Genomic DNA, 26,567 nt, shown 5'->3' on the forward strand with positions numbered 1-26,567 from the left:
GACGTATAGCCTAACGTTTGGTTTCTCAACAGATTTCAGGAGGGAAGCATTCAAACTTTCAAAATCCGTCACGTGACGTTTTTTGGAAATGCTCAGGTATCACGTGATTAATGACTTCATCAAATGTTAAAAGTCAGAACAAAATCATCAATAACGTTGCATTGGTAAGCTATTTTGAAATTTTAATGACACATTTAGATTCACTTTGCAACAGGCTTTCATTTGATATACAGTTTTCGGAGATTTGCTGGCATCAGCATTTTTTGTGATGACGTCATCACAACTGCGGATTTCAGAAAAAAGGGTTTTTTGACTCTGAACTATTGTTTGTGAACAACAAGAGAAATGTGGTGGAGTTTGCAAAAAGAATGGAAATGGCAGTGGTAAATACGTATTTCAAGAAGAAGGAGGAACACAGGGTGACATACAAGTGTGGAGGAAAGTGCACACAGGTGGATTACATCTTAAGCAGGAGATGCAACCTGAAAGAGATTAGTGACTGTAAGGTGGTGGCAGGGGAGAGAGTAGCTCGACAGCATCAATTGGTGGTCTGTAGGATGACTTTAGAGGTGAGGTTGAGGAAGAGAGTGAGGGCTGAACCAAGGACCAGATGGTGGAAGCTGAAGGAGGAAGACTGTTGCGTGAAATTTAGGGAGGAGGTGAGACAGGCGTTGGATGGTGGTAAAGATGGGTGGGATGATTGGGCAACGCCAGCAGAAGTTGTGAGGGAGATAGCTAGGAAGGTACTTGGTGTGACATCTGGACAGAGGAAGGAAGATAAGGAGACTTGGTGGTGGAATGAGGAAGTACAGGAAAGTATAAGGAAGAAGGGGTTGGCGAAAAAGAAGTGGGATAGTCAGAGAGATGAAGAAAGTAGGCAGGAGTACAAGGAGTGGTGGCGAAAGGCAAAAAGAGAGGTGGCAAAGGCCAAGGAAAAGGCATATGACGAGCTGTATGAGAAGTTGGATACAAAAGAAGGGGAAAAGGATTTATACCGATTGGCAAGACAGAGGGACCGAGCTGGGAAGGATGTGCTGCAGGTTAGGGTGATAAAGGACGCAAATGGGAATGTGCTGACGAGCGAGGAGAGTGTGTTGAGAAGGTGGATGGAGTACTTTGAGGAGCTGATGAATGAAGAAAATGAGAGAGAGAGAGAGAGAAGGTTGGAAGAGGTGGAGATAGTGAATCTGGAAGTGGGGTGGATCAGTAAGGATGAAGTGAGGACTGCTATGAAGAAGATGCAAAGTGGAAAGGCGGTTGGCCCAGATGGTATAACAGTGGAGGCATGGAAGTGCTTTGGAGAGATGGCAGTGGGGTTGTTAACCAGATTGTTTAATAAAGTCTTGGAAAGTGAGAGGATGCCGGAGGAGTGGAGATTAAGTGTACTGGTTCCGATTTTCAAGAATAAGGGTGATGTGCAGAGCTGTGGAAATTACAGAGGGATAAAGTTGTTAAGCCACACCATGAAGTTGTGGGAAAGAGTAGTGGAAGCTAGGTTGAGAGGAGAGGTGACGATCTGTGAGCAGCAATATGGGTTTATGCCAGGAAAGAGCACCACTGATGCAATGTTTGCTTTGAGAATGTTGATGGAGAAGTATGGGGAAGGCCAGAAGGAGTTACATTGTGTGTTTGTGGATTTAGAGAAAGCTTATGATAGGGTGCCAAGAGAGGAGTTGTGGCATTGTATGAGGAAGTCGGGAGTGGTGGAGAAGTATGTGAGGATCGTGCAGGATATGTATGAGGACAGTGTGACAGCGGTGAGGTGTGCGGTAGGAATGACGGACCGGTTTAAGGTAAAAGTGGGATTGCACCAAGGATCAACTCTGAGCCCTTTCCTGTTTGCAATGGTGATGGACAGGTTGACGGACGAGATCAGACTGGAGTCCCCATGGACTATGATGTTCGCGGATGACATCATGATCTGTAGGGAGAGTAGGGAGCAGGCTGAGGTGAGCCTCAAGAGGTGGAGGTACGCACTGGAGAGAAGGGGAATGATAGTCAGTAGGAGTAAGATGGAGTACATGTGCGTAAATGAGAGGGAGGGTGGTGGTATGGTGCGGTTGCAAGGAGTTGAGGTGGGGAAGGTGGATTGGTTTAAATACTTGGGATCAACTGTCCAAAGTAACGGAGAGTGTGGGAGAGAAGTGAAAAAGAGAGTGCAGGCAGGATGGAGTGGGTGGAGAAGAGTTGCAGGAGTGATTTGTGACAGAAGGGTAGCTGCAAGAGTGAAGGGGAAAGTATATAAGACTGTAGTGAGACCAGCTTTGTTGTATGGTTTGGAGGCGGTGGCGCTAACAAAAAGACAGGAAGCGGAGCTGGAGGTGGCAGAGTTAAAGATGCTGCGATTCTCGTTGGGAGTGACGAGGATGGATAGGATAAGAAATGAGTATATTAGAGGGACAGCGCAGGTAGGACGGTTTGGAGACAAAGTGAGAGAGGCGAGATTGAGATGGTTTGGGCATGTGCACAGGAGGGAAGCAGAGTATATCGGGAGAAGGATGTTGAAGATGGAGCCGCCAGGCAGGAGGAGAAGAGGAAGGCCAAAGAAGAGGTTCATGGATACGGTGAGGGCGGACATGCGGGTGGTTGGAGTGTCGATGGAAGATGTAGAGGATAGAGCGAAATGAAGACGGTTGATCCGCTGTGGCGACCCCTAACGGGAGCAAGCCGAAAGAGGAAGAAGAAGAACTATTGTTTGTGTGTTTTTTGCTTAAAAAAAAAAGTGACAACCATTTTCACACAAAAAAAATGATTAAAAAGTTTTGTCAGCTCATAATTTGCTATTTCCAATTGCCTTGTATTCAAAATGGTTGCAAATTTTCATTTTAAGTGATAAGTTTGTGACAGTTCATGGCTATTTGGTGACCGAATGATTCAACCGAGAAACAAAGGGAAGAGCTGGCCCCTTTCGCTCCAGCTAGAGCAACAAATTATGTTTGTAGGGGTAGATGGAGGAATCTCATGGTGAAGATAGGATTGGATAGTATAGCATGGTCCGAGGACGAGTAGGAGACATCTCAATATAATTTAAGTAGGGAAAACTGTGAGCTTAGGTTGTTTACGTGTCACTACACGGGGAAAGGGTGGGGGGGGGGGGTGGTGCTGTGTTGACTCGGTAGGGTTTGCGACTAGTTTCTCCCAGTATGTGATTGCTCCTTGTGACCTTCTCCTACGTTTTTGCATTTACAAAGCCGGAAATATAGAACCACGTTTTTACAAGAACAATAACCAGCAGACTAAAACCCTGCCTCCGAGGAATAATAACCAGCAGGCCATGCCCCTGAGGATGATGATTGGTCGGTGTGATGTCAGTGGGAGAATGATGGCGTAGAGACCGGTTGGAACACAGAGGGTCTCGCTTGCTCTCCTCGGCACGGTTAAGAAGGCTGCGCGATTCTTGTTGTTCATTTTGTGTGAATTTGCTCGTGTGTTGGAGCAAGACGCTAGCCATTGACTGTCCGGCTGGGTCGTGAAGTTTGTGTGCTTTAGAAGAAGAGGAGCGCGTCTCTCAGGTTGAACTCGGCAGTATCCCTTGTTGGAGGATTGAAGAGGAAGGCCGCGCCATTTGCTGTGAGCAGGACTTGTGCTGAGAGAGGAGTGGTGTCAGAAATTTTGATCGTAAGGAGGAGCTTTGACGATGGCTGGTGGGCTGTTGGTGTTGGGGATTGCTGGCACGTATGAATTGTTTCCCTTATGTGGCCATGGAGAGCGTCCTCGGGCCATCTGGTGAGTTTCCCATGCGGGGAGCGATTCCACATCATTTTTTGGGTGCGTTTCCCACCCAGTAGTTTTGGGGCTCGACGACTGTGAGGCTCCAAAAGGTCGTCTCTGCACACAAAGCTGAGTGCCAGCATAAAGGGAGGGTTTAAATTTTTTTTTAATCTTTCCCCTTGTCTGTGTTTGTGACTGAGTGGAGACCTCAAATTAGGATTTAGTTTTACTTGATTTTTCATTATCGCCCTTTGATTTATTTTCATTATAATTCGTTGATTTTATGTTAATTAAACCATCATTTGTTCAATTTGTGTTCATCTTTTCATTGTGGGTTCGAGAATAAACCCGTGTGTTTCCGTTCTGGTAAATGCCCTCGTTGCTCCCCATCCCGTGCGCACCATAATCTTAAAGGATCTCGGCTGTGCCTCCAAGTGATAACTGTTTGGTTTGGCTATCCATCCAGGTCGGTATTAATCGGCCTGAACATGACTATGTTGATGTTACGAGTACCATGCACATTCACACCAAACTGCGCACAGCATTGAGGGATAACTTAAGAATTAAAACATCAACAACTCATAAAGAACTGACAGATTCTGGAAAAAGCAAGCACAACAGGAATGTGAATGCACTCAAAGAAAAGCTTCACTCCTCTAAGATGAATCAATTTTCACATAGTCCAGCTAAGGTTGTATGCACAGGAACAGAGGTGGACAGAAAAGTTCTTATTGATGTTCTCAACACCTCTGAAGATGGAAATGAATGGTACAAAGATTTTGTGAAGAATCGTCTTGTCGATGGTAGGAATGAGTGCTTCTTTTCAGCTCAAAAGAAATTGAAGTTACATACAGGCATTGCGAAGGCTAAGAAAACACCTAAAGCATTTCGATCTTAAAAGAAGACCGTCGAGCATTTGGGCTGCTTGTTGGCAAAGCTGCAACTCTTCAAGAAGCATTTGCTTTTCCGATCACAACCATACCTCTCAGTCTTGCCACTCCTGATGGTGCTCTTCGACAGACAGATAAAGCTATTCTTCACAATTTTATGATTAATTAATCTGTTGGTTGGAGAAATGCCACCCGTGAACGCTCGGTGGAATGTTGATGGAATGGCCCTATTTTGTATCATCAAGCTGAAAGAAACATACAAAAATTAGTTTGAGTGTGCTAGAATACGCAAAGGCAGTTAAACTGGAAATTGTCAACAACCAATATCTTGAAAGCAGCACCAAAATCAGCATGAGAGAGAAAAGAGGGAAGACGTCACAAAGAGTGCATTTAGAGTGTGTCGAGCAAAAGATGCCTCAAGCAAAGAATTGGCAAGAATTTTTCCACAGTGCTAAAAACAGATAATCTAATAAGATTGGCTGTAGCATTCTTTCAAAGTGCAGATGGGTGCAAACGCCTGACAATACTAATGATCATAACTTAGGCGGAAGCATGGGAAATATTGAAAAGCAAGGTTGAAGTCGTGCCAAGGTGCAACCACAAAGAGGCGTAAAACAGAATGATTTTACATGCCAACTCAAGAGACACACCAATAGTTGTTGACAAATATATTGATGTGTTTGTACTTCTTGTTTATACCATGCATAAGTGTAAACATATGTGCTACTGGTAAATATGTATTGACAACAATAAATTTGTTCAGGTTCAAAAGGTTGAAGAAAAATTTGGTGAAAAAGTTTGCAGTGTTCTACCACAAATCCATGCCATTACAGGCTGTGCTACAACTGCATATAAATGCAATATTTCAAAAGTTAGTCAAGAACCAAGAACAATGTGAACTGATACAAAACGTTGGTGTTCTTGAAACTCTTTCCGAAGGAGTTTTGGCTGATGCACAAACATTTGTTCAAATAGTAATGTACAGTGGAAAATCGAATGAAAGCCATGTTGAAAGAAGAATTTGCCAATATCAAAGTTTGAAAACAAAATCTTCAGCAGCACTTCCTGCTGATTCGAAGTCCACATGTGAAGAACTTGAGCATGCTCATTTACAGTGCTGCATTTGGTTACGCTGTTTGGATGAGAATATCAGAAAACCAGATCCACATGTGTACATTCGTAATTATAGTGACAAACTTAAGCATTTGACACCCAAATGGTTCATCGGAAACCAGCTTCCATCACCTCTTGTTAGGTCAAAAAAGTATACAATGATGAAGCTGACGTAGAAGCTGAGATAAGTGACAACAATAATGATGTTCCTCCAGCGAAATAATCGGGACCATGTGCTCCAAAAACGTGGAAAGCCACCTACAGTGCAATTAAATTATTCAGTGGACTTGGAAGATCAGCCAAATATATAAGGTGATAAGTTTTCAAGCTCAGAACCCGAGCAGGATTTCTTGACTTCTGAGGAAGAAAAGGGCAATTTTTCTGATCTTGGCTATCTTCCTTGAACTGAATTCTGCAGAAGTCATTGAGAAAAACATTTGTTGCTTTAGTAGTAATCGATATAAAGCTGGATTTGCCAATTTTTTGAGAAAAGACTGAACTCTATTTTCAACTCATTTTAGTAATAGACAGCTGTCATCTTGAAATTTTGCAACCATTTTGAATTTAAGGTATTTAGAAATACCAAATTGCTAGCTGTTAAAACTTTATTTTTAATCCTCATTTTGTGTGTAAATGGTTGTCACTTTTTTCTTTCTTTTTTTGTTAGCAAAAAAACAATGGTTCAGTGTCAAAAAACCCTTTTTCTGAAATTGTTATGACATCACACAAAAATGCTGATGTCAGCAAATCTAATAAAACTGTACTGTATATCAAGTGAAAGCTTGTTGCATGAAGTGAGTCGAAATATATAATTCTTATTTCAAAATAGCTTACCAATGCAAACTTGCAGATGATTTTGTTCTGATTTTTAACATTTGATGACATCATTGATCACGTGATACCTGAGCATTTCCAAAAATACTAAATTGATTCATTTACAAACTAATGGTTCACAAAGAAATCATTCTACATACATAACTGTTTGCGTTCGATGTTCAGCGTTTCCATCGGAGCACATAGCTTGTGATGCTGGGATCCCATGTTCAAATCTCACAATGATTTGTCCATTACCTGCTGATGTCCTCATAATCCGTGGTTGAAGTATACTGACATGCCCTCATGTCCATGCCCACCATATCATGTACAAATACAGTAAACCATTAAATATCGCAGGTTTTGACCAATCGCAGGCAACCTCTTATGTACCGATTTAGTTATCGTGAAGTTTAATTTTGAGCCGAGTTCATCTCCCACTACAAGCCTTTTGTTGTTTCTTGTGCACCGTTAATATTGACGTTTAAGCATAAAACAATTGAGAGAATAAGTGATTGTTAACAGTTTTGACCCTACACATATAATTTGACTTTACACATTTAATTGTAAATCAGTGGGCTGCTGCGGTGCAGTTGATAACTGAGACACACAGTGCATACAGTACTGTACCTATCTCCGTGTCAACACTACGTTCAGTGTAATTGTAATCAATTCCTTTTTTTGGTTATTATTGCCCTTAGTTTTTTTAACCACAATCCCCAAGAGGAAAACTGGTGCAAATGGTGAACCAAGTGCAAAGAATCCCATTTTCTACCGGTCATACTATAAACGCCGCCCGGACAGGTCTGGAGGCAAACAATGTCCCGACAGGTCTGGAGGCAAACAATGTCCCGACATGATCACCGTCCAAACACGTCTGGAAATGGGGAGATGTATATATGGGAGGGGAGTTAACATAGAGAAAACGTTATGGTTTATGAACTGTCTACGTACCTCTACCTTTTAGCAACTGCTGACTGTACATCCCGATTGGGACACGAACTGTACCTCTATAAACTGTAGGGCGCTCAGCAAGTGGCTTAAGCACTCTAATGAAGATATGGTTTATAAGGAATGGCTGGCTTGGCAAGCGATAGCAAGCCAATTGGTAATGGCACATACCTGCAAAAAAACTAAGCATCACCAGTTTCTTAACATTTTCAGATTTCACTCCAGATTTCAAGTTGTTTAGTCCATGTGATCTGATCCTCCAAACTTAACTTATATTTCGATTATATACTATCGTGGAAAATCACATCATATAATGCATGAAATTTCTCCAAGCTCCTAATTTGAAAATTACAGCACTTACAAAAGCGATGTATGTAGATGAAGCATTCGATTATATGAGTGAGGAAAGTGGGGGAAAAAAACATTTTGAACACTTTATCGTTAATAAACAATTGCGGCCTGTTCCAACTCAAGGCATTGTTGAGCAGGCCGAACAAAATGACGAATTAAGACACCAGCAAGGGAGAGCAAGGTGGTGGCCGATGATGCGCCTGATGAAGGATATAATTAAATAAGGCCGTTAACTCTCTTCAAAATGTTGGAAAAAATGCATTAATCATCTATCAAAATAAAGGGGGGGGGACGACGACTTGTAAATTCCAATAGTTGCTTTCCACAATCACTCCACTCGAGCATTCAACAAACTTGTCCAAGGGTAGCATGTAATGGATGAATGGCTCAGGAGGTAACACATTCCTCATCCCGAAATCTTAAGAAACCCAACTATCTTATAAGTATAGACCAATGACATGTCTACTTGCATCCAAATTTCTGATAGGAATCATCTCAGAAATGATGCACTACCACTTAACAAAAGGAGGCCTAGTGACAGAACAGAAAGGATGTAAAAGAGGATGCTATGGAACAATAGACCACTTACTACTAAACAAGGCCATACTTGAAAACTATAAAATGAGAATAACCAAATTGTCCACAGCCTGGATAAACAACAAAAAAAAGCTTTTGATAGTGCTCCACATTCATGGATGATATAATGCATACAATTGGACAAAATCAACTCCCAAATAATTATACTGGATTAAGAAAGCAATGGAACACCACATTGATATGACAGCACTCGGAAGGAAAGATCAAAATACCAGGAGTGAAGCTACATCGTGGGATTTTCCAGGGTGATGGCCTTTCACCCCTCCTGTTTTGCTTGGCCCTGGACCAACTCGCAACCTCATTCATGGGCAAGGACATGGATACACCCAACTGTCCAATAAGAGAATTGCCAGACATAGGAAAGGTGATACTGTACACGGATGATATAAAACTCTTTGCACCAAACAATGAAAAATTGGTAGAACAATTGAAATTAGTAAAAGGGTACTCTGATGACCTTCAAATGGATTTGGCCTTGATAAGTGTGCCAAGTCCACAATTGTACAAGGTAAATCAACAAAAATGGACAACATAAAAATTGACCGAGATATAATGATACAGGATCAAGACAACAAAGCATCGTACAAATACCTCGGAATAGAAAAGGGCCACAAAATATCACAAACAAATGCGTAAAACAATTGCCAAAGAATATTTTCTTAGAATGTGGCCGATCCTGAAAACATATCTCACCCCGATCAACAAAATCAAAGCCATCGACCAACTAGAAATAACAGTATTCCAATACAACTGCAGGATAATAAACGGGCCACAAACGGAAATCAATAAACTAGATATCACAACAAGGAAACTCCTCACCATCCATAAAATGTTCTCCAAAAATCAGTGTATCCTGAGAATGTACCTGCTGAGAAGAGAAATAGGTAGTGACCAGATGGAACTCAACCAAGTGCACAGAATGACAATTGTCGGACTGGCTGAATACGTGAAAAATTCCAGACATCAGAATCCAATTTGTATGCTCACACAAAGACAGCAAGCCAGAGAAGGTATCCCCAACCCACCGAGCAATTTTTTTTTTCCCAGACAGGTGCAAATGGAAGATATCTTGCATGAAACTGACACAGCAACGAATACAGCCCCAATGTTGGCAAAAAAATGAAACAAAAATATAAAGCAAAATATCAACAAATATACACTGACAACTGGGACAACAATAAAAGATCAGGAAGAGGTATATGTATATGTGTATATTTAAAGTTGGACAGTTTAGACATAGACAAAGAAGGCTCTTTGGAATGGCTAAGAAGAGGTCAGCTAAACTGGGATGGAGAACAAATCATTATGAATGCCCAAGACCAGAGACACCACATGGATGGCTTTAAGAATACAGGCAGGACTGAGTCAATCAGACAAGTGTAGATTTTGCAATGTTGAAACGTAAAGCATGAGCTACCTCCTATTGTGTTGTAAAAAAAAAACTAATGTCAGAACAGCTGTACACACAAAGGCACAACAGGGTTTGTCGAGTAATCCACTGACACATCTGCAAACACTTTAACATCCCAGTACCAGAAAACTCATCGAAACATGAACCAAAAGCAATAATTGAGAACAAGGAAGTAACGCTCATATTTGACCTGATAATCCCATGGAGTGTGAACATAGAAAAACAAAGCATTATGACCAGATATAGTACTTAGGTATTAAAAAGGGGGGGGGGGCGGCATTGCTAATTGACCATTTTTGGTGTTGAAGCATCATACAAATAGTTTACATATGTAATGAGATGAGTCTAAATATGTAATTCTTATTTCAAAATAGGAATGTTAAAATATAGGTTCTTCTTCTTCTTCTCCTTCTCCTGTGTTGGAGTGGCGACCCGTCCAGGATTGTGCCCAATAGCCAAGGAGACTGCTTAGGCAGCACCAACGCTCTGCACAGAGTATGGTCCAAATGGATGGATGGATGGATTGCTAATCGAGGTATCAGTTCCCAACAATTTTGCCCCAAACAATGCAGAAATAAAGAAAATTACCAAATACCAAGACCTCAAAAATGAAGTGAAAAGATCCTGGAATCGGAAGAGCGCCGGAATAGTATCGGTGATTATTGGAGCAATGAGAATGATGAAGAAGAACCTTACAGAGATCTTAAAAACCATCCCTGGGAATATTAATACAAACAAACTGCAGATAGAAGTTGTCCAGAGCTTGGTGACGATCCTGAAAAGAGCCCTCGGAACAAAACTTAGAGCAAAACCCCACAGCTTGGTCCATGAGTCGTGACACCCCCCACCACCAGCTCCCTCTCCTTACCAAAATGGAGTTGGATATTTTGAGACTTGGAAAGACTCCGTTCCACCTTCTGAGGCCCGCATATGGAGATAACGAACGGCACATGTTACATACACATTATATGACAAAGAAAATGCTGAATTTTGAATGAGTAGTGAACAGCCCCCTTAACCTCCAGTTGAGTTGTCCAATGTTGGGCCAGAGATGGACAAGTATTTTTCTGTACCTGTGTGTTTGTTTCAGGTCATGTACATCGACTCGTTGTGTTGTGCTTGTTGTACCATCTCAGCATGGACGACCAGACAAAACCATTATTTGCCTTTACCAACTGCATCCCACAGGCATGTTTATGAATCCTATTCACCTGGGTGTGGAGGAATGGATCCAGGGACTTTGGCTTAAATAATCAAGGCCCTTAGTCAAAACAGATATCCTTTTGCTACTGGCTATATTGCTGGAGCATTGTGATGTCATGGGTACACAGGTGTTTTCTGTTCAATGAGTTTATCACCCTGAAATGGCGAGTTAGAAACTCAAGTGTTGCACCGCAAATGTTTATTAAATTCATATTTTATTTGGGCATTCCAGTTTTGTCATTGAGAACCATGAAATGATGCTTTAATTAAATATTAAACTTTCCCGTAGCTCATGAAGATCATGTTTGAGACGTTGGAGGAGAAAGTGGACTTGAGAGTCATTACACTTTGCATAAACATTGCGGCGAATAAACGAAATGCTCAGGTCATCTGTGAGGGTGAGTGTTCTCACAGATCAATGATTGGTCTCCTTGCATGAAATACCAATGGATTCATTCCACCTTGTTAATGTCTTGGCCACTTAGTCTTGATGCGTCTGAATTTAATGTGCTGTGGGTATGCAGGTACCAAGTTAAAGATGTTGATGAAAAGAGCTTTGAGGTTCAAGGACCCTTTGCTGATGAAGATGATTCGTAACATCTCTGCACATGATGGCCCAACAAAGCAGCTTTTCCTGGTGGGTTTGTGAGTGGAAGAGAACTTGCGCACACATTCTAAGATTGCACACCCAGACAAAGCACAGTGGGGACAATTTGAGATGCCTTTGTAAAGGATTAAAAAAGGTTCTTCTCCTTCTCCTTCTGGCATCTGTGCCGTTGATGCAGTGCCCCCCATGTAGGTTCGAGTAAGAATTTGGAATTTGTTCAGGGTGCCGGAGATAACTTGCATACTCTTCACAAACGACACCATGGAATCTTTAATGTCCACCAACTGATGCAGACAGGGTGCCTAGTTTAACATCCATCCGATGGACAGCGCGCTCTTTGCCTCACCCTGCCTGCGAAACACCAGGTTGAGAATTTGTAGTTGGGACGGAATGTGAACCCGGATTGGACAGCTTGGAGGCGAGTATGCTACCTCTTAGACCGTCTTGCAAGCACAAAATCTTTGCTGGGTCAGGGAAAGAAGGACTGAAATCGCAAAAATTTGTTAAATTATATTGACAGTACAGCTTTTGTGGACATTGAAAATAGGATACCCAGAACCTTTGATAAGTTCACTTCCTCCTTGGAGGGTGAATTGACTGACTACTTGTGCTGTTCCTTTGATTTAAAACTGACTCGTAGTATGAACAGGTTGTAGTTTGTTACTTGATTCACTCTTAATGAACAGGGTACCATGGTTATTTGAAAGGCGGTCTATGCTTGAATGAATAGATGAGATGTTTGCATGACCTTAAGGGGTCATTATGCTTGCATTCCACTGCTTGGGTGTAAAGTGTGTGTGTGTGTGTGTGTGTGTGTGTGTGTGTGTGTGTGTGTGTGTGTGTGTGTGTGTGTGTGTGTGTGTGTGTGTGTGTGTGTGTGTGTGTTTTTTTAGGACTTTGTGGGAGATTTAGCAGCTCAAGTCAAGTCATCTGGGAACGAAGATTTCCTGCTGGAGTGTGTGGGCACACTGGCAAACCTAACCATTCCTGATTTAGACTTTGAGCTGCTGGCAACTGAATACAACCTCCTGGAGTTTGTGCAGGAGAGGCTCGGGCTCAGCTCCATTGGTACATACATCCTATTCAGCCTTGTGTCTTGTTGCATTTGAGGTGGTACACTCTCCTCTGCATCAATTGATTGTGTTCCTTATGGTGTTGTAGGAAAAAATGAGGATGACTTGGTGTTGGAGGTAGTTATCCTGACGGGAACCCTTGCCACAGATGATGCTTGTGCTACCCTCTTAGCACGAGCAGGCATCGTTCCCCTACTCATCAATCTTCTTAATGGTACTGTATTGAGCCAGAGCTTGACATTGTATTTCAGTATAGGTAAAACAAAGGGTGGATGTGATGTAATGTGTTGTCCTTGGTGAGCAGAGTACGTAAAAAGAAACAAAATATTACAAGCAAATCATTGAACAGATTTATTTTAATGTATTCTGTTGTGATCTAGTGTGACATTTGGCTTTGTGAAAGGGAGCCCCATTAAAAAAACTAAAAAAGGATCTCGACAAACGCGATGCGTGGATATTTATTTGGTGTGAACATGATCGCTTCCACCAAAAAGCTTCCCTTTGTGAGAGAGACTGCATAAAATTTGTCTGCAAACGAGTGTAGATGGAGTTGCTTGCTTACTTAATGAACCTTTTCAATATTATGGCATTTTCCTCAAATGCAGCTTCACGTGTTTCCTCGAATCCAGAACAGTATTTTTGATATAGATTACATCTTTGGGGATTGAACCCAGAGGCTAACAAATGAGCTGTTTTGCATGTCCTTGTTTTTTCATTACTTATCTAATGATGCAATATTCCTGCCATGTTTTCCACAATCTCCTCCCCACCCTGACACAGCCAAGCAAGAAGATGATGAGATCGTTTGCCAGATAATTTATGTGTTCTACCAGATGATCTTTCATCAGGCAACCCGTGATGTTCTGATTAAAGACACTCGTATCCTTTCCATGTATTCTTGCATCAATAACAGCATGAGCACCTCATAATGATACAATTATGTCGTATTGACCTCCAGAATGAGTGTGGAACAATGTCACTGAGTTCCAAAATGGGTGTGGGACAATTTTGATGACAATATTAAACACAAATACGGGACTTTCAAAATGACATAATCCCCAGAATGTTTGGGGAGCATGTGCATAACCCCTGAGCAGGAGTGTTGCTTTTGGCATGTTAATGTACACTCATTGTACAAAACATTAGGAACACCTTTTCTTTCCATGAAATTGACTGATCAGGTGAAAACTACAATCATTTATTTATTGCACCTGTTAAATCCACTTCAATCAGTGTAGATGAAGGGGAGGAGACAGGTTAAATAACGATTTTAAAGCCGTAAGACGATTGCGATATGTATTGTGTATGTGTGCCGTTCAGAGGGTGAATGGGCAAGAGAAAAGATTTAAGGGCCTTTGAGTGGGGTATGGTAGTCGGTGCCAGGCACACTGGTTTGAGTGTGTCAAGAACTGCAACACTGCCAGGTTTCTCTTGCTCAACAGTTTCCTTTGTGTATTAAGAATGGTCCATCCCCCCCAAAGGACATCTAGCCAACGGCAGGTCACGTTAGGTATGGGAGCATGCACCAGAGTTGCGTGTTGCTGCGTCCACTTTCTGCCGGTACTCCAAGGGCCTCCGTCTGGCCATCCCCGAGGCAGATGCCTGGCCCCTCCCCACCTCCTTGAGATGCCGATCAACCTGCTGCAACCACCAGGCACGTGATCTGCCTGTTGGCCTAATCCACTCATGAGACTCCCTCGCTGAGAGAATCTGGTGAGCAGGATCAGTGTCAGGAAAATGAGCCACATGTCCATACAGCCACAGCTGACGCTCATGGACTATGCAGGAAACAAATCTCATTTGAGTCTCTCTGAGCAACCGCTCATTGGACACAATGTCCGACCAGCGATAGCCAAGTATTCTCCGAAGAGACCTGGCACCAAAGGAATTAAGTCCCCGTCTTAGATCCCTGGTCAGAGTGGAAGTCTCGCATCCATAGAGCAAGACTGGAAACACCAAGGACCTGAAGACTCGGACTTTCATCCTCCCGCACAGGTACCAGCAGTGCCACACCCCATGATCCAGTGAATCCATGACTCCCCAGGCCTGACCTACACGTCTGTTGACCTCTGACTGACAGCCAGCAGAGACATGAATGTCACTGCCAAGGAAAGTGAATCTCTCCATGACCTCAACATCCTCACCACAAACAGGTACTGACAGGATAGCAGCATCCAAGATGTCATTGAAAGCCTAGATTTTAGTTTTGGCCCAAGCAACCCGTAATCCCAGTGGCTCTGACTCCTCATTCAGCACCTCGAGGGCTCCCAAAAGGATATATAAAGTCTCCACAAAGATGACTGCATCATCTGCGAAATCAAAGTCAGAGATCTTGACATTCCCAGACGATGCACCACAGCTTGATCTCTCCGACATCCTCCCCAGAATCCAGTCCATACAAGTGTTGAAAAGTATGGGGGCCAGAACACACCCCTGACGAACTCCAGTAACAACTGTAAATAAGTCTGAGATGGTACCACCACATCTCACAGCACTCTCAGTCCCATAGTACAGTTCAGACATCAGATCGATCAGTTTTGGTGGCACCCCACGAAGAACAAGAATCCTCCAGAGGGCATCCCGATTCACTGAATCAAACTCTTTACAGAGATCAACATAGGCTGCAAGCAGCCCTTGCCGAAACTCTTGTCTGCATTCGGTGAGGACCCGAAGAGCAAGGATACGGTCAATCGTTGACTTCTTTGGTGTAAAGCCTGATTGCTCTGGACGCTGATGCTCAAGCAGATGGTGGTGAACCCTATCAAAAATAATCCGAGCAAAGACCTTGCCCGGCACTGAGAGCAGCGTCACCCCTTGGTAGTTGTTGCAGTCTGATAGATCACCCTTCCTTTTCCAGGAGAGGGTCAACATGGCTCCTCCTCCAGTCAGTTGGGATGATGCCTGTGTTCCAAACAGAGCACAGAACTGTATGTAACGACACGAGTGCAGCATTTCCACCAGTCTTGAGAAGTTTGGCATGGATGCCATATATCCCAGGACCTTTACCCCATTTCAACCTGTTCACCGCAGCCTGTATTTCCACAAATGAAGGTGGATCACAGTTGATTGGAGGATCAACAATGGAGATAGTAACACCCCTCATGTTCAACCTCAACAGCTGGTGGGTCAGCCTGGTACAGCTGCTCAAAGTAACCGGCCCAGCAGACCTTAACGTCAGACTCCTCTTTCAAGAGCCCACCACCCTCCACTCTAAATGCAGTACACCAAGAGACTGGCTTGGAGGAATGCAATGCACAAATTCCCTCGAAGGAGAATCACTTGATGACAGGTGATGCTCTACCCCCTCACAGATTCCTCACATATAAGCCTACTTGTACACCCTCAGCGCACACATAGTTTTACACCTCAACTCCCTGAACAGTTCAGCTCGCCCATTAAGCCTGGCCTGCGACTCTGATCAATGGTATTCAGTGTCCCTTGAGAGATAAAATTCTTCTTCGCCCTCCAGTGAGTTCCAAGACATCCACCGGCAACATCAGAGATGGTGGTCTTGAAGTCACTCCACAACTCCTCAAGATTCCTCAAAGCACCCAGACCCCCCAAATCCCCACCCAGCCTGTTCACAAACTCCTCCGCTACCCTCTCATCCTTGAGCTTGCCAACATCCAGCCTTGGCTGGGATGGTACCATTCTCCTGGATTTAAGGTGCAACTTCAGAGTTGTTACAACAAGCCGGTGGTCAGTATTGAGGAACTGAGCTCTCCAGTCAACCATGCAGTTCTGGATCATCCTGCAGCGACCATCAACGAGCACATGGTCAATCTCTTTTGCCACACCACCAGCATTGGAATACCAAATCCAGCAATGAACTTGTGGGTGTGAAACTATAAACCAGCCGCCCTAAGTCCACAACTTCTTGCAAAGTCAAGAAATTTCGTGCTATTCTGGTTCACAGTCCCAAACCCATGGGGATAGACACATGTCTTATAGCCATCCCTACCGGTGCCAGTCGATGCATTGAAATCCCCCAAGACGAGAAGAATATCTTGCCTTGGGCAATGATCAACCACAGATTGAATGCGTCCTTCACGATGAGATCACACCTCATTCGGAGCATACACAGAGACCAGAGAAACAACACCCAAGGAGTAACGAATCCTTCGTCTCTGAATACACTCGTTGACAGGTGTTACCTCATTTATCATTGGAGTCAGCTTATTGGACACAGCTACAGCAACTCCTTGGGCATGGTAACCATCAGAGTGACCAGACCAGGAGTTGGTATAACCACCCACCATGATCTCACCACTATTTGGTCTCCGAAATGCAGAGTGCTTCAATATCGATGTTCAAACGCTAGAGCTCAGATAATCACAGAGACAGGTGATCATCCCCTCTTAGGGATAGGACATTCCAGGCACCCACCCGGAGGGACTGCCTCAAGTTAACCTAAGGAGACTGCCGTCTGGTGGACAACACCTCAGCACCACTCCGCCACACACCACCGTAATCTGACCCACCCATGCTTTTCCTCCTATCCCCATGGAATGGGGGTCCTGAAGGCTTTGTCCCAATCCTGTCATCCGGTGAGCTGTCCTGCGAAGCGCAGCAGTACAGGCAGTACAGGTACTCCCACAGAGTGGGTTTTCAGTTTTCTTTGCATTTGTGGGTTTTGCAGAATTAAGTGTTTTATGGTGGCCAGAGTGAAAATCCTGCCACCACCCTTGTAAAAAAATTAAAATGTAACCCAACATCAGGAGGATGTCCGCAGACACAGTTGGGCACAAGATATGGATGGCCGTTGGCTCAGAAGGAACTCCTCTGCACTTTGACAGGTTTTGCTTTTTTATCCTGCTGGGTGTCCATATCCATACATCTTCCTCACCAGGAAACATGGTGGGGAATACGGTTTAGTCACCCACAACCTGACCATGAAACAGGTTAGTACAGGTTTACATGCTACTTGGAGCAAGTCACAGATATAATCTTGCCTGGCTTGACAATAATGTCCCATGCCACAAGGCTAGGATTGTTCCAGAATGGTTCCATGAGCATGACGGTGAATTCAGCTTACTGCGGTGGCCCGCCCAGTCACCAGATCTCAATCATTTTGAGCATCTGTGGGATGAGATGGAATGAGCTATTCAGAGTAGAGATCCACTTCCAGCCAACTTGACACAACTGTGGGAAGCATTGGAGTCAACATGGGCCAACATCCCTGTGGAACGCTTTCAACACCTTGTGGAGTCCATGCCCTCACGAATTTAGGCTGTTCTTAAGGCAAAAGTGGGTGCAACTCGATATTAGGAAAGTGTTCCTAATGTTTTGTCTCCTGAGTGTTACCTAAAATGTGTGTGAGATAGGATTGTTACCTAAAATACCTCACAAAGTTTCTTAAGGAAGCCAAAAATACCTGGAAAAGTACCTGAGTGAAAGGGCTATGTGTCTGTACAACGGAACAGTTGAAGAACTTTCTCAGTTTGTCCAAAAAGCTGAGATATTTCAGCTTTCCGTACTGCAATACGTGGATAACGTGGGCTGGTGCAAGGCCCGAAGATTTGTAGACAGGCCTGCTATACCATTTCATCTCATCTCACTATCAATATTGGAGTGCCCCGAGGCAGTGTTCTTGGCGTAGTCCTATTCCTGATCTTCATAAATGAGCTCGCTGACTGGAAAATCCGCTTTATCCATTTTCTAATGACTCCACCTTCTGCCTGACTTCCCTTGTCCTTCAGATAGGCAGCTTGCAAGCTCTTCGCTCTCTTCAGACCTCAACAAAATCACAAGCTGGTCAAACCCTTGAAATATGTGTTTCAATGCTGATATATATATATATATATATATATATATATATATATATATATATATATATATATATATATATATATATATATATATATATATATATATATATATATATATAAATCTCTCTCTCTCTCTCTCTCTCTCTCTCTCTCTCTCTCTCTCTCTCTCTCTCTCTCTCTCTCTCTCTCTCTCTCTCTCTCTCTCTCTCTCTCTCTCTCTCTCTCTCTCTCTCTCTCTCTCTCTCTCTCTCTCTCTCTCTCTCTCTCTCTCTCTCTCTCTCTCTCTCTCTCTCTCTCTCTCTCTCTCTCTCTCTCTCTCTCTCTCTCTCTCTCTCTCTCTCTCTCTCTCTCTCTCTCTCTCTCTCTCTCTCTCTCTCTCTCTCTCTCTCTCTCTCTCTCTCTCTCTCTCTCTCTCTCTCTCTCTCTCTCTCTCTCTCTCTCTCTCTCTCTCTCTCTCTCTCTCTCTCTCTCTCTCTCTCTCTCTCTCTCTCTCTCTCTCTCTCTCTCTCTCTCTCTCTCTCTCTCTCTCCACACACAAACCCTCACATCTACTTTCTTTAACAACCTCCAGAGGAAGTTGAGTCGCACTATGAGCAATGATATTTTTTTGGGGCAAACCTCATTTCAAAGTTGGCTTACAGAGTCAGTTGCTGACTGGGTGTCCTTCTTCCTTGGCACACCGGAACTCCTATCCACACCTACAAGGCCTTCATCCACAGCTTAATGGAGTTCCACTTGCCTCTCTGGACGAGCTAGCTCAGCTTGATGCCGTGGAAAGCAAGGCTTTCAAGATCATTGGAATCTCACATTGAAACTGAGTCAATGGGCCGATCACTTTCCCCATCTCAGACAGGTCGATTGTCTTTATCTTTTACTGCCTCCTTTCTGGTCTTGTAGCCTCTGCTCTTTCTGCAGTGCACATGGTCCACCATCATCCCCCCCCCTTCTGGTGAAACTCTCAAAATGCAGAATCACTGCTCACCTCAACTCATTCCTTCCTTTTTCTTATTTTTTTTTCCTGCCTGGGGAATCATCTTCTGCATTCTCTTCAATCTCATTCTTCCCTCTAGGTCTTCAAGACAGCTGTTCACCACTTTCTCAGATTCTTGGTCCAGTTCTGTTCCTGATCCCATCCAAAAGCATGACCTTTACCCCCATTAATCCTCCCACCCCAAACCCACCTCCTTCCAAATTTCCACTTTTTCCTTCCTAAGAGTTTACTTCTGTATCCATCTTGTCTACCCAGTGAATCCTCCCAGAACTCTTTCCTCCCCACACCCATTATTTTTCCATGTTTCCCTCTAGTTTATCCTTCAACCCTGCTGTTGGTGTTCCCCGCCCCCCTCTCTCCATTGTTTATTTTGTTATTTGCATTGTATCCTGATCATGCAGTGCCCTCGCTCTTCCACAAGCCTTGACCTTGTATACAAAGATAAAACATGGTTTGGGGGGAGGGTGGGGGAGGAGACGGTGGGGGTGGGAGCTGTGAGTGCTGTTTCAATATATTGTTTGTTTGGTTCTGGGGCCACAAGCGAAATTGTACTATATTTTTGCATCTTTTGCAAAAGTGTGCGTGTGTGTGTGTGTGTGTGTGTGTGTGTGTGTGTGTGTGTGTGTGTGTGTGTGTGTGTGTGTGTGTGTGTGTTTTTTCTATCCACTGCCGTAGCTCGCTTGCATTACCCGGAAATGGTGGTAGCTCAACACCTCTCATCCACGGGTATTTCCATGAGTCCGATTTGCATTCAGAAGCACATCAATTGTGGTTAACCATCCTGAAATTGATACTTTTAAAAATCTAAATGCTGAAAATTATGTTCGAAAGATTATTTGAATTACAGATTTCGTGCTTTTAATGGCAGGTTAAAAGTGCCTGGCAAGCAGAGTCCTGCATTACCTGAAAGCAAACGGCGATACGAACATTACATTGAGAATTCCATTTTCGTTATCGAGGGCTGAGTTCATCATCTTCAGTGAGTTGTATTATGTCTGTGAAAGGAAGCTTGAAATGGAAGGTTTCTTTCATGAGTGTTGCATCACCAGCACACTGTCATTGATATATTCACACAAATACAGTACTGTACCTGGGCTTTACCTGTTGGACTGATGATGTTATCTTCTTGTCCTCATTATCAACACTAAGAAGCAATTTTAAAATGAGACTTAAGAGACTGATCCTAAACTATGGAGAATGAAGAACTAGTCTTGCTAGTGAAGGCCAGTGTCGATTTTGCTCCAACGAAGGGTTATTTTCCGAAACATCAGCCTCCCCTTGCTTGCCAAGGCAGTTAGCCATCCTCATTCAACGTCCCATTGATATCATCAATTACGAGCTGCTCTCCCTGGATAAATGTGTTGTACGGAAGTCTTATTTGTTATTGAAGACTTGTGAACATTTCCATTCCAGTGTTTCTCGTGCATGATGTTATTAATGGAGATGTTATGACTTTAAACTTGTTTGATGTTCCCATTTGAGCATGTAGATCAAGATGGTGGGATTCCAAGATGAAATCCCACATACTGTGTTAATTTGTCCCTTACCTACTAACGTCCTTGTAATTCATGGAAATTTTAAGTACAGTACTTGTCCTACTTGATATCTATACAATTTCCTTGAGTCTGGTGTAACTCAAAGTAACTTGCCATCCTCTCTTGCTTTTCCTTTTTGTGAGCCTCAACTGTGCATTCAGAATAGAATTATGGAAGCAGCTGGGGGATAAATGGTGTGGGTTTAGTGGCCATGGTGTGCAATTCGCAGAATGTGTGTATCTAGGGTGTGGGATTGGAGATATGCCTGGGGTACATGGGAATAGAGGTATTATGCATGTAGGTGGCTGAGGTGCGGAATTAGTTGTTGGGGGTGTGGGATTAGTGGGGATATGGCTGGGTTATAGGATTAGAGGAATGCATGTAGGTGGCTGGGGTGTGGAATTGGGGTTGTGGGATAAGTGGATGTTGGTATTAGATTTGATGGCTGATTCAGAGCAGTTATAGCAATTGAGCCAGACAATAGCCAGCAATGTGGGTTATTGTCATAGATCTGTGTGGCTTTTAATTTTGACAATGTCGGGACAAATGGATGAATGAGAGGACATGGATGTAAACGCATTTGGTACTACATGGAAAATGAACCACATTTTTGTATTGGAAGAGTATTTTGAACAGTACTGTACTGCACAACCATATGGTCACCCTTGATTCGATCCTCAGAAGCCCCTGCATATTTGATCGACTTGATGCATGACAAGAATGCGGCTATTCGGAAAGTATGTGACAGCACATTGGACATCATTGCGGTGAGAAATTGCCAGAACAAAAGATTAAGATCCTTGAATCCTGTACGTTTCTTTGATGATCACCAATGTGTTTGTTTGGTTTTTAGTTGGCTCAGATTCTTGGGCTCAAAGCAAGGTAGCGAGTGAATTTGGGGAAGTGAGTCAGTCATATGTTGAGGGTTACTCACTCTTTTATACCATGATAGGAATATGACGAAGAGTGGGCACGAAAGATCCAGGGGGAAAAGTTCCGTTGGCACAACTCTCATTGGCTAGAGATGGTAGAGAGTCTTGCCTCCGAAGGAGAAGCAGCCCTGCATGCCGATGACTATCTGGACCCTTATCTGCAGGGCCACTCGCAGCTCTTCTACGGCACTGGTGAGAAAGGACTTCAAATATGGGGGGAGGGGTAGGAGAGATGTCGTGGTGAAGAATTTGAAAGGGTAGGGGGGACGAATTGGTGCAAATATGTTTACATTCTTGGAATAATTTATATTTTCAAGATTTATTGCATTGTCAGACTGCTTTTAAATACTGAATGCTAACTATGCACTTTTCCTGTTAAACATTAAATAATGATTTTGTTAAGATATATTGGGAATAGATGCACCATTTTTGGTTGTAATTTAAAAAACTCATTTTTTGGCATGTTTGCTGTAGAAGGCCTGGTCCCCTCTGAGGTCTCAATCAGCCCAAGCTATTTTGATGACTACCTGCAGAATGGAGATTTGCTCAAGCAGCACTCTGGAGGGTATGTCGTGTCATTGGGCAGAGTATGAATTTGTCCCTTGCTTAGCGTATGAGGTATGAGGTCCACCCAATGTTATAAGGAAATAATAGGTATGGTTCTTATTTGATCCTGATCCATTTCTTGACACGTTTGGTATTTCAACGTCATTCCTTTAGTTTTGGAAGAGAACGTCTTTGTAGGTTACAAACGCAGAAGGAAGTCATGTGTATTGTCTGTTTCTATCTGCAATGTCATTTGAAAATTGGGGAAAATAACAGGGAAGTGTTTCCATGTTTTGTCCTTCATAATGTTGCCTTGCAAGAGATTTGTTGATACAAAAGATTGGTGTTTCTTTTTTGTTCACCCTCCTACCTCCTGCACATGATTACATTGCGCATCCCCTTGTGACCTATTGCAGCATATCGATGAACAATTACTTGATGTCACCTGGACCTCCGCGGCCAGCCACGGCCTATGGCTTCCGCTCCGACGAAGCACCCATTCCCTCAGCTCTCTCTTATGACTAGGAAGGAAGTGGACATGGAGAAACAAGTGGTACGATTAGGAAGAAAAGAGTAGATATGTAAACCAAAGACAATGTGGTGTTTTTGTAAAGAAAAAAGCACGACACGGTCTATTCCAGACAACGCACCATCATGGATTAACTTGCTCATTGATGTCTTGTGAGGAAGTTAAATCGGTGTAAATAAATAAATAAATAATATACAGTTAAACCTTCTTGGCAGATGCGAGTCCAGGTCTACACACATGTAAGAGCTTAACAGCTTGCCCGTCAGTATTGCATACATGACAAGAAAATATTTATGAAGTTTGATGAATGCAATTGAATCAATTCCTTACAAAGTGCTTTTCATTTTGATGTACAGTGATAAAGTGCTACTGCAAGTGCTTTTGTCTTGTGGTTCATAACTTGCTCTTATTCCACCTGATGGTTAATATGACTTGGACACTCACGTCTGTCTTGTGACCAGGCCTTCAGTCATTCATTGTGTGTTGTTGTTTGTGTGATATCTTGGTATGTGTGGAGTTGAGGTGCTTGTATTTATTGGAAAGCTTGATGGATGTGACCAAATCCACAGACTGCATTGTTCTCTTTGTGCCAGAAATGATGATCTTTAATGAATAAACGTTTTTGTGAATTGTGTTTGATTTGAGGAAAGTAGCATTTCAAACTTTTTACCTTGCCCCATTCAAATTGCTTGTTTCATAGCTCCAGAAATGCATTCTGTGAAAGCCTTTGTTGGAGTGTGGGATGTGGGGAACAAGAACCATTTCTGACTCTCCCAACCCCATGTGTTGGGAGTAAATTGTATGGCATATATTTAGCCCGTGTGTGCAAAGTGAAAAGTGGGGTTAAGCCATTGGTCACATATATATGTACGTATGTACGTGTCTGTATTTTGTTAAGAGTGTACATCAAAAACCATTCCGAAGAGGAAATTGAAATTTTACCTCGTGTTACATGACCATTTGAACATGACCATCGAAAATTTTCAAAGTATAATTTGTATACATTTCCCTCAGAAGTAAAGATAAATGCACTTCCAAATTTGCCGCCAGAAGAATTTCCTCGCACTCAGGGCCCCGAGAGCCAGAATGGGCCTCGGGCAATACGAAGTGTGGAGCCCCCTTCATCCGGGCCCCCTTAAAAAAAATTTAGATCCTCGTGGAGGATCTAAGTCTTACTCACGTTGTTGTTCTTCATCTTCTTCTTGTGGACTTTTTTGTTTCACAGCCTACAGATTTCATTGAAACTTCCAGAAACTTGGCATATATATGTAAAAATACCCTGCGCAGACAGTAACCATCTCCGATTTAGAAAATTCCTCCAAGAAAAAAAGTATGACATCAAAATATCTCCGCTAATGGAAATCGCCTTAAAAATTATCTCCGAAACTAGGCAAGCTTTTTGAATTCTGTTTGCGGGAATCGAACAAGGCATTAGCAGAGATGAATTACCGCACATATGATACATCGCTATGACGTCATATCAATTTTTATGACGCCATTCCTATTTTTTGACTTTTTCTTTCACAACCCAGAGTTTTCATCGGATCTTCATGAAACTTGCCATGTTTTTGCAGAAAGCCCACGCGCAGCCAGTAACCATCTCCGATTTTGGAAATTCTTCTGAGAAAAAAAAGTTGACGTCATAATATCGCCGCTAATGGAAATCACCTATACCATTATCTCCGAAACTAGGCAAGCTGTTTGAATTTTGTTTGAAGGAATCAAGCCGGGCATTAGCACAGATAATTTATCGCAAACCTGATAACATCACAATGACGTCATATTCGTTTTTATGACGTCATCATTAAGAGGACGAGGATCTTAGCTCATTTGAGCTTGTTTTTTAACAACCCATACAGAGGTGTCCGTCCTTTCGTCATCAGAAATACATGCCGTGTTTAAGGGAAATTGTGTTATTCACTTATTCCTACATGTTGATTCATTTAATATGCTTCATCCGGATGGGGTGTGGCCAACACTCTTGTGTTCATTTACATCATTACCACGATTGTAATTATGTAAATTGTTCCCATATTCATTTATTCTATGAGGGAGGGTGTTACTGTCCATGGCAATGGCATGCCAGGGAATCACCCTGAGTGACTTGGAGGGATACACAAAATAAAGTTTCCCTCTGTATTTTATCATCACAAACAATCATTATATGAATCAAACAATTGACGGAATAATTAGGGGCCCCAATTCGGTCCGAGCCCCGGGGAAGTTACCTTGCCTGCCCCCCACGCTCCCTCTCAACGCCCCTGCTCACACCAAGTCTTCCAAGACTGTGTGTTGTAAGTATTCTATGACTACCATCAAGTTGAAAAAGTAACTGCACTAACGAATTAAGACTTTATTATATATACAGTGCCTACAATTTGTTGTTAAATCCTGAATTTAAAATGAATTAAATAAAAAAAAAATTGTCACTCATCTAAACAAAATACCTCATCATGACAAAGTGAAAATATTTTTTTAGAAATTTTTCCAAATTTATTGAAAATGAAATGCAGAAATATCTAATTTACATAAATATTCAACCCCCGATTCAATACTTTGTAAAAGCACCTTTGGCAGCGATTCCAGCTTTGACTCTTCTTGGGTATCTCTATCAGCTTTGCACATCTGGATTTGGATTTGCTCAAGCTCTGTCAAGTTGGATGGGGAGTGTCAGTGAACAGCAATCCTCAAGTTTTTCCACAGATTCTCAAGGGGATTAGAGTCTGGGCTTTGACTGGGTCACTCAAGGACTTTCACGGTCTTGTTCTGAAGCCATTCCAGTCTTGCTTTGGCTGTATGCTTGGGGTCATTGTCCTGTTGGAACGTAAATCTTCACCACAGTCCAAGTTCTTTTTCATTCTGAAGCAGGTTCTCCTCAACAATTTGCATGTATTTGGCTCCATTTATTGTTCCCTCTTTCCTTCCAAGTCTCCCAGTCCCTGCTGTTAAAAAAGCATCCCCATAGCATGATACTGCCACCATCATGCTTCACAGTAGGAATGATGTTATATAGGTGATGAGCTGTGCTCAGTTTCAGCCAGACATAGCGCTTTGCATTCAGGCCAAAGAGTTCAATTTTCGTCTCGTCAGACCACAGAATATTTTTCTTCATGCTCTTAGAGTCTTTCACATGCTTTTATCTCAGGAGCGGCTTCTGTCTGGGCACTTTCCCACAAAGCCTAAATTTGTGAAGTGTCGTAGAGACTGGTGTCCTCTTGGAAAGTTCTTCCATCTCAGCCAAGGAACTCTGTAGTTCTATCAGTGATCATTGGGTTTTGATCACCTCTCTGACCATGGTTCTTCTTGTTTGGTCGGATGGCCAGCTCTAGGAAGAGTTGGTAGTTCCATATCCTTTCTATTTCCTAATGATGGAGCCTACTGTGCTCTTGGGAACTTTCAACACTTTCGAAATTGTTTTATACCCTTCCCCAGATCTATACCTCCTCACAATTCTATCTCGGAGTTCCACAGACAGTTCCTTGGACTTCTTCATGGTGAATATTCTGTTCTGACATGCAATGAAAACTGTGGGGCCTTGTATAGAAA

General features: G+C 42.8%; 1 protein-coding gene across 3 annotated transcripts in view; it reads left to right on the top strand.

Moving 5' to 3' along the window:
- KIFAP3 (kinesin associated protein 3) overlaps positions 1–23,655 on the top strand; it is a 32,963-nt gene extending 9,308 nt beyond the window's left edge. For 2 of the 3 annotated variants that reach the window (XM_085882231.1, XM_085882229.1), the window contains exons 11-20: positions 10,928–11,025; positions 11,330–11,438; positions 11,565–11,677; positions 12,541–12,715; positions 12,809–12,934; positions 13,501–13,599; positions 21,696–21,781; positions 21,967–22,138; positions 22,421–22,511; positions 22,909–23,655. In XM_085882231.1, the coding sequence (XP_085738357.1) occupies positions 10,928–11,025; positions 11,330–11,438; positions 11,565–11,677; positions 12,541–12,715; positions 12,809–12,934; positions 13,501–13,599; positions 21,696–21,781; positions 21,967–22,138; positions 22,421–22,511; positions 22,909–23,017 (1,178 nt within the window). In that variant the 3' untranslated portion in view covers positions 23,018–23,655. The remainder of the gene's footprint in view (positions 1–10,927; positions 11,026–11,329; positions 11,439–11,564; positions 11,678–12,540; positions 12,716–12,808; positions 12,935–13,500; positions 13,600–21,695; positions 21,782–21,966; positions 22,139–22,420; positions 22,512–22,908) is intronic. The other variant, XM_085882230.1, reaches the window with a different exon arrangement.
- The last annotated feature ends 2,912 nt before the right edge of the window (positions 23,656–26,567 follow it).

The sequence above is a fragment of the Eptatretus burgeri genome, chromosome 5, assembly GCF_056783735.1.
Source record: "Eptatretus burgeri isolate ZD-2024b chromosome 5, Ebu_testis_v1, whole genome shotgun sequence".
NCBI lineage: Eukaryota > Metazoa > Chordata > Myxini > Myxiniformes > Myxinidae > Eptatretus > Eptatretus burgeri.